Raw genomic sequence first — 8,257 nt, 5'->3', positions numbered from 1 at the left:
AAATACTGTTCATCAGACCCTCAGAACCTCTGTCTGAGCATTGGCACAGCGGGTCTTGGGGTGGAGGTCCTGTCTGCATTGAGATAGCACCCAGGGGGAGCACTCTTCACTCAGAATATCTCAGAAGGTCTAACCTGGCACTTGTAGCCAGGTATTATCAGAGGAAAGGCAAACGTAGGGGAACAAACACAACTTTCAGCAGAAAAGCCTAGAAAAGATGCTTAGCTTGCAGGAATCCCACACAGCCCTGGTCCCACTCTGAAAACCTGCAGTTTCTCCCTTCTTTCTCACTCTTCTGTCCTTCCCGGCTACAGCCGTTTGGCGAAACAGCAAAAGCCCGAGCAGCCCCTGCCACAGCCAGCAAAGGCTCAGGGGGCAGTGAGCGAGGGAATGTGTGGCAGGTTTATCAGCACAGCTGGAGACTACGGTGTGGCAAGGCTTGCGGTGCGTTTGATGCGTCTCCATCACCCAGCCCAGCAGAGCATCGTCTGCCACCCCGTTTGCTTCCCAGCCTGGGTGGCTGGGGGGTGCCAAGCAGACACTCATATCTGGGAACCTCTACATAAGGTACTGTCTTTGAGAACATATGTTCAAAAACCTTTGTGGCTGCCTCTGGGGATGGGAAACTTAATTGTGGTTTAACATCTGTGTGAGAGAAAAAAAGAGATAGATGAACTACTTAAAGCTGCTAATCCCTATTCTGTGATGCTCTGAGCTCTCCACTTTGTGCCACGGGATCACTTACAGTACCTGTCAACGGATTTTTCCTATGAGGTGCAGGAAGAGCAGTGCGAGAGATCAGAGGCATCTCCTGAGGAGAGGAGGGAAGAGAGGAGAGGAGAGGAGAAGGAGGAGAGAAGGAAGGGAAGGAGAGGGGAAGGGGGAATGGGAGAGAGAGAGGGAGAAAAGTAGAGAGGGGGAAGAGGGAGAAGAAGGAGAAGGAGAAGGAGAAGGAGGAGAAGGAGAAGGAGAAGAAGGAGAAGGAGAAGAAGGAGAAGGAGAAGGAGAAGGAGAAGGAGGAGAAGGAGGAGAAGGAGAAGGAGAAGTAGAAGGAGAAGAAGGAGAAGGAGAAGGAGAAGGAAAATAAGGAGAAGGAGAAGGAGAAAGAAGGAGAAGGAAAAGAAGAAGAAAGAGAAGGAGAAGAGAAGGAGAAAGAAGGAGAAGTAGAAGACAATGAGAAGGAGAAGAGAAGGAGAAGGAGGAGAAGGAAAAGAGGGAGAAGAGAAGGAGAAGGAGAAGGAGAATAGAAGGAAGGCCACTCCTGCCACCTCCATTTGGTTCCCACGGCCAGCTCCTCCCATCCCGATCCCTCTCTGAGCCCTGTTCTGTGCATCTCCCCTGCTCTAGGAAACCCCCGTTACCCTCATTCATGTGGAGCCACACTGCAGTCCCTGCTGCACTCTGTGGCTTCATCCACACTAGAATGAAAAGAGGGATAAGGACAGTTCTCTGTCCTGGAGACACCTGGTGCTTCTTGGCCACATCCACGTCTAACCTTTCTTCCTTTCCTAACCAGGATGGCTTTACTCGAGATGCCAGTGGACATTATTCCCCAGCTGGTGCCACCCCCTCATTCGTGCCTGGGCACAGCCTGGGGCAGGGCTACCCGGCAGCAGCCAGAGATGTCCCTGGAGGCAAGGAACGGGTTAACACTGTGGATGATGGTGGAATGAGGCTCCAGCTCAATTTAGTACAGGCACAGCTTGTATGACTCCAAATACAGGCAGTGCGTGCCCACAGCGACTGACTTAGCCAGGACCTGGGCTTATTTACAACATAGCAGCAGAGCTACAAGCAGGTACAGCTTTTCTGTTTACAAATCATGACAGACAGCTAGAAAAAAAACCCAACAAACCCAAAATGCATTTGATCAAAACATCAGTTCAGATGAATTTTTATTTTGTTTCAGAAATGCTTTGTATTTGAGTGATGTTTTCTTTTTTAATTTTTCTTTTGTCTTTTCCCTCTGAAGTAATAGTTTGGCTTCATGTGTACTTTTTTTTTACGGTGAGATGATGTGGAAAAATGGCTACATATTCAAAATGGCTCAGAGCGCTTTTGAGGGGGTGTGTATATATATATATTCCCTTCTCACTGCCACACTGCAGAAGGGAGCAGTGGAGAGACGGATTCAGACCGTGAAGACTGTCCCGTTGCCTGCTCCATTCTGGGAAGTGGGTCCCAGACTAGTTTTGGCTCCATGGGACAAGCCTGGTCAATGTTTATGAGCATTTACTGAGCTCAGCTGCTGTGATGGCTGCTAGCAGTCCTCTGGCTTGGGTGGTTTTACTGTCCTTTTTTACTACCTCTTGCTACAGTCCAGCTATGCTGTTAAATGCAGTTATGGGGCTTGCTGGTGGGGGGATCACCCTCAGAAAATAAATCTGCATTTACTGGTGTTTTTAAAGACACAGATCTAGTTTTCATCTCTACAGAAAGCTAGGTGCTTACACCACCTTGTCTTCATCCCACTAGCAATCCAAAATCATTAGTCACTTCTGAAAATGTTGGTGAATTTCGGATGCCGAAAAACTAAAGATGAGCCGAACCATCATGGGATTATTTACTTTGTGTGTCTGTCTCTCTCAGTCACATTATCTCAAAAGAAATGAATAGGATGGCAGATATTTTGCAATGAGACTCGTGCTGTAATTCAGAGGCTGGCAGGTAAGTTGGCTCAGGTACTTGCTGGCAATTCAGCAAGCTGTTCATTCAGCTTCCACCTAATGTAAGAGGTTTGCTGAAAACTTCATCACTAGAATAGCTTCTAGGCAACTTGACAGTAACAGCCCACCTACGCTGTTTGTAGGTTGTGTATAAAAAGCTAAGTATGAGTCTTGTTTGTTATAGATTCAAGATGGAAAAACCCCACATTAGGGAAATAAATCATTGCTATTTTAGGATAAGGGCTTTGCCACAGATGTGCAGTAAAAAAAACACAACGTTTTCACAACCAAATGTTATTTTTTAAAATAGCTGGATTAATAGCCTGCAGAAATTGCCATAAAAACATTTTGCATCCTTGTTTTACATGGCTAGGGCGTGGAAGAATTAATCAGAAAGCTCAGAAACGTTGCGGGTAGCAGTTTTGTGCTTGACCTCGTGCTGTCCATACAGGGCAGGGGAGACGGTGGGTTTATTCCAGTGCGGGTACAGCCAGCTGCTGACCTGCTGCCTGATCCATCGGGGTGGAGGGATGAAGTCCCACGCTGCCCAGGGGGCCCAGCTAATCCCCTTCTCGTCGGTAGGGGCTCGGGGCTGTGAGTCAGGCAGGGTCTGCACCCCCGACCCAAGCCCTCCCATGCCAGGCTGGGCTGAGCAGCACCGGGGCTCTGAAGCAGCCGTTGCATCAGCCTTTGGCGCTCCATCCCAAAGCTTTTTAAATCCCAACATTTTTAAAAAATCTGATCCCTAAATAGAAAGGCACCTAAAGCAAAGACTTTTGCATATCTTCCTGGCCATTCTCCTTGGATCACCGCACTCCTGGAAAGTTTACAGATACAGAATAAGGTGAATAATCAGAATTTTTTTCTCTACAGACGTCCTCATATTTCCATATGTGTTTTCAGACAGAAAGGATTAAAATCCTATTTGTGTGTGCAAACAAATAAATATGCATGTCTCACTGTGCGTGTCTGCAGTACTTGGGAGCGGTGGACCGTGGCAGGCAGCACAGCCAGTTTCACAGAGAACATTTCTGACAGGACAGCACAGTGCATATGGAAAAAATTAGCAGAACTGAATTTTAACAGGAAGCACTAAAAATCTGTTTTCTCTCTTTTTTTTTTTCTTTTTAAAATTTTGCCCTTTAAAGATAAAAGTTAAAAAGTCAGCTGTTGGGTTTACAATTTAAAATGTTGATTTTACAGTGTTCTGCCTTTAAGAGAATTCAAGCAATTCCTATTCAAATTCAAACACCACCGTTTTGTGGCTGCGTGTTATCATATATAACCATAATGGGCTAAAGAAATAAAAGAGGAGCTCTCTGTATCCATATGGCAACTGCGAGATTCCCTTGCATTTCACAGGCACAGCCCCGTGGGATTCCCGGTCATGGGAAAGGCTTTACAAAGCTCCTGTTTCTCTTTCCCTTGCAGCAGGGGACGTGCCATGGCATAGCATGCCTGCTCTTCACCCCACGTGCTATGCCCTTCCCCAACAGCTCTGACCTCAGCCCGTCCTCCTTCGTCCTGGCCAGCATCCCGGGGCTGGAGGCTGCCCATTTCTGGATGGCGATCCTGCTGTGCTCCATGTACGTCCTGGCGGTCGCAGGCAACTGCGCGGTGCTGCTCATTGTGAAGACGGAGCCCAGCCTGCATGCTCCCATGTACTTCTTCCTCTGCATGCTGGCTGCCATCGACCTGGCCTTGTCCACGTCCACGGTGCCACGCATTCTCTCCTTCTACTGGTTCAACACCAGGGAGATCAGCTTCGGCGCTTGCCTTGTCCAGATGTTCCTCATCCACACCCTCTCAGCCATCGAGTCCACTGTCCTCCTGGCCATGGCCGTGGACCGGTATGTGGCCATCTGCCACCCGCTGAGACACGCTGCCATCCTCACCAACACTGCGACAGTGAAAATAGGGCTGGTGGCCTTGGCCAGGGGAGTTCTCTTCTTCCTGCCTTTGCCTTTGCTCCTCCTGCCCCTTCCCTTCTGCAGCTCACGGGTGCTGTCACACTCCTTCTGCCTGCACCAGGACGTGATGAACCTGGCCTGCGCCAACACCACCCCCAGCATGGTGTACGGCCTCACCGCCATCCTGCTGGTCATGGGGCTGGACGCCATCCTCATCTGCCTCTCCTACATCCTCATCCTCAAGGCTGTCTTGCGGCTGGCATCGTGGAAGGAGAGGCTCAAGGTGTTCAGCACCTGCATTGCCCACATCTGTGTGGTCCTGGCCTTCTACGTGCCCCTGATCGGGCTGTCCGTGGTGCACAGATTTGGGAAGGGCCTGGCTCCACTGGTCCACATCACCATGGGGAACATCTACATCCTGGTGCCTGCTGTGCTCAACCCCATCATCTATGGGGTGAGGACCAGACAGATACAGGGGAGGATCCTGAAATTAATTAACATATACAACAACAGAACTTTCCAGTGACCTGTCTAGGCTGCTGTCTCCCGTATCCTCAGACCAGCTCATCTTGTTTCACACTTTGGTACAGGGCTGTCCCCTGTACGGCACCTAGCACATGGCAGGAGACTCTGAGGTGCTACCGCAAGGCAAAAAGTAAATAGCAATTGTAAACGCCTCCCAAGAGTGTTTACCCTCACCAAACTTGGAGAGAAGCTACTTCCATGATCTAAACCCAACCCTGACCCAGCAGGTAGCCAAGGGGAAGGAAAAGTGGCTCAGTAAACTGATAAAGGTGCCTTGACATTGCACTTCTTTGTTCCCACCTCACCCGTAACAATGGCAGAACTGAGTGAATGCTACGGTGGTTTTTGAATGATTTAGTTAACTCAGCGTTTCTGCTTGTGGCATGGTCACTTTCCAAAACCATTGTAGCAAAAGTTTTGCCAGAAACTTTGGCTGTAGCAACAATCTCTAAGTAAAATAATTACAGCAAGTGACATTATAGATGCAGAAATGCACTTCAGAAGAAGCCCTCCACCTCTGTGGCCGCGTTCTGATGTTCAGTCAAGACAGCTCAGCCTCCTTGTAGCAAATGCTCTGGAAAAGTTTCAGACTCAGAGTTATTGGTAGCAATCATAAAAATTATTTCAATTAATAATTATATTCAATAAAATGACAACATCTCAAGAAAAAAAAAAAGCAAGTTATAAATGTTAGTGATACTTCCAAGCTGAAGTAAATGCTATTTCCAAGTCAAAGGTGTTTCATACCTTTGAATTCACACGTGCTTGGTATTTGAAGAAGTTATAAATTAAGTTCAAGGTCTTCAACTTTCAAGCTTTTTTTACACTTCCTAGGTACTCCCCATGAAACAGAGCATGTGACAGCCTTTCCTTAATTTATTCTCATGACTCTACCAGTGGGACACTACAGCAAAACTCTTCTAGTACAATGAAAGCCGACAAGTCTTAGGCCCAATGAAGGTCTGAAAGCAAACTGCATTCATCACAGAACCACAGAATGGCCGAGGTTGGAGGCACCTCTGAAGGCCACCTTGTCCAACCCCCCCTGCTCAAGCAGGGCCAGCTAGAGCCAGTTGCCTAGGGCTGTGTCCAGACAGATTTTTGAATATCTCTAAGGATGGAGACTCCACTTCATATTTTGGAAAAAGGTTAAAGATCCTGGGAAAGGATGTTGTACAGTAGGATTTTACAAAGAAACATGCAGGTTTGAAGAGCGTTCACTCCTGGTTTTTTGCCTAATGTTCTTTGTCTGTTTTAAAATAAATATGTTTCTTTATAAATAGAAAGGAAAAATCAATCTCTTCTTTTCCCTCTCAGTTTAAACTCTTACCTTGCTGGTTATCATTAATTGTGGCCTTCCTCCCTGAGGTGATTGCATTGCCATGCACAGGGACGTGTTTGCTGTTCCCCCTGCAACAGCCCCGGGGATTCCTCCAGGGAGAGGTGCCAGGGGGGTGCGAGCTCTAACTTGAACACACTGGCCTGCCCTACACAAGGGAGTTGTGCACAAAGCCTTGCACAGATCACTAGAGCAGCCCCAGGTACGATTAAGAAGGCTAATCTATCCTCCATCAGGTGGCCCAGGTGCTCTTGAACACTGGTAGGGTTCAGTAGATAAGTACCACAGAAGCACAGGGTAATTCAGGTTGAAAGTGACCCCAGGACACCTCTAATCCTGCTCAAAGCAGGGGCAGCTCTTCGGTCAGACAGGGTTGCTCAGGGCTTTATCCGGTTCAGTGTTGGAAGCTTCCAAGGATGGATGTTGCACAACCTCTTTGTGTCTCTGTTAAAGTGCTTGATTCTCGTTACTGTAACAAAGCTTCTCTTCATACCCAGTTTGAATGCCTCTTGTTTCAACGTATGCTTGTTTCCTCTCATTCTCCTGCTGTGCCACATTGTGGGGAGCTTGGCTCCATCTACTTGATGAAGGTAGAGGAAGGCTGCTCTTCTGCTATTGGGTCTTCTTGATACCTTTTCCTTTCCAGGCTGAACAAGCCCTTTTCCGACGCCTCTCCTCATGGCGCAGGGCTCCAGCCCCAGCCGCCCCGGGAGCCATCAGCTGAACTCACTCCGCTTTGCCGATGCCTTTTTTGCACTGGGGCTCAAAGCCAGATGCGGTGTCTAGATGTGGTTTAGCAAGTGCTGAGTAGGCTGTGGGATGATCCTTCGGGAGCATGGCAGATCACTCTCCAGAAAGGCCAACCTGGAGCCCAAAACAGTGAATATCAGGAGGAACTGCTGGAGAAGGAGGAAAGAGAAAAATAAAAATTACAGAGCATGTAAATCTGCACTGATTCATGCCACGCAAGTGGAAGTGTGCTTGACAGCCTAAGATTTATAGGGAGGAGCCTCATTTAGTGTTAGGCTGGTTTGCTCAGGGTTTTATCCAGTTGGGTCCTAAAAACCTTCAAGGATGGAAGCAGCAAAACCCCCCTGGGCAAGCTTCCTTGGCTTGGCATGTGCTCCTGTTGCCCCCATACATGCTGGTGAAATATAAGCGAGGTTAGCTGTGAAAAAGAAATAAATTGTTTGAGAAAAACAGAAACATGTGGAAAGCAGGCGGTGAACAATGAGTTCCACCAGGGAGGATAGAATACAGGTCCAAGCGCTGCACTCAGGGGCTCTTGCACCTTGTCCATACCTTCTAGGTGTGTTAAAAGAGGTCTCTTGCCAAAGACACATGCTGTCTTGCATCAGGGCCTTCAAACGACAGCAGTATTTGGTGGAGTTTGATGCAGTTTCTTCTAATTGCCAGCTAACACTGAGAGTAAAATGGGTGTCCTCTTTGTAGTCTGTGCTTTATAGCTTCAGTCTCCATGAAACACATCTTGTTATAACATTTTCTGCTAAATTAAAGCACGTTTTATCTCAAAATAAACACTTTTGTTTGAGTTACAAGTAATTGTCATCTGAGGCTTAAAGGCAATTTTGCCCCCCATCATTTTAGTCATATTCTGTTTTATTATAGCTTAGGAGGGTAACATATTTTCATAAAAATGAAAACAATCTATACCTGTCTAATGTGATTTGGGATGTGTGAATGAATTTTTCAGAGGCACGCTATGGACCTAAACTCTTTTCAGATGGCCATGGCATTGAGAAATGGCTCCTGCTCATTCTCCATATGTTCCTTATTTTTTTTCCATTTGTGCCAAG

The 8,257-nt window shown here is 47.4% G+C and overlaps 1 protein-coding gene across 1 annotated transcript; it reads left to right on the top strand.

The window, feature by feature from the left end:
* Nucleotides 1–3,454: 3,454 nt before the first annotated feature.
* Nucleotides 3,455–6,680, top strand: LOC142059729 (olfactory receptor 51E2-like). Its single transcript, XM_075098759.1, has one exon. The coding sequence runs from the start codon at nt 3,996–3,998 to the stop codon at nt 5,100–5,102; it is 1,107 nt and encodes a 368-aa protein (XP_074954860.1). The 5' UTR covers nt 3,455–3,995; the 3' UTR covers nt 5,103–6,680.
* Nucleotides 6,681–8,257: the final 1,577 nt, after the last annotated feature.

This window comes from Phalacrocorax aristotelis, chromosome 1 (assembly GCF_949628215.1).
Source record: "Phalacrocorax aristotelis chromosome 1, bGulAri2.1, whole genome shotgun sequence".
NCBI classification, from domain to species: Eukaryota; Metazoa; Chordata; class Aves; order Suliformes; family Phalacrocoracidae; genus Phalacrocorax; species Phalacrocorax aristotelis.
This window is presented reverse-complemented; position numbering and strand designations above follow the sequence as displayed.

Bases quoted from the DNA above. Each gene is read 5' to 3' on its own strand.
- LOC142059729 (XM_075098759.1), top strand. From the start codon at position 3,996: ATGGCAACTGCGAGATTCCCTTGCATTTCACAGGCACAGCCCCGTGGG.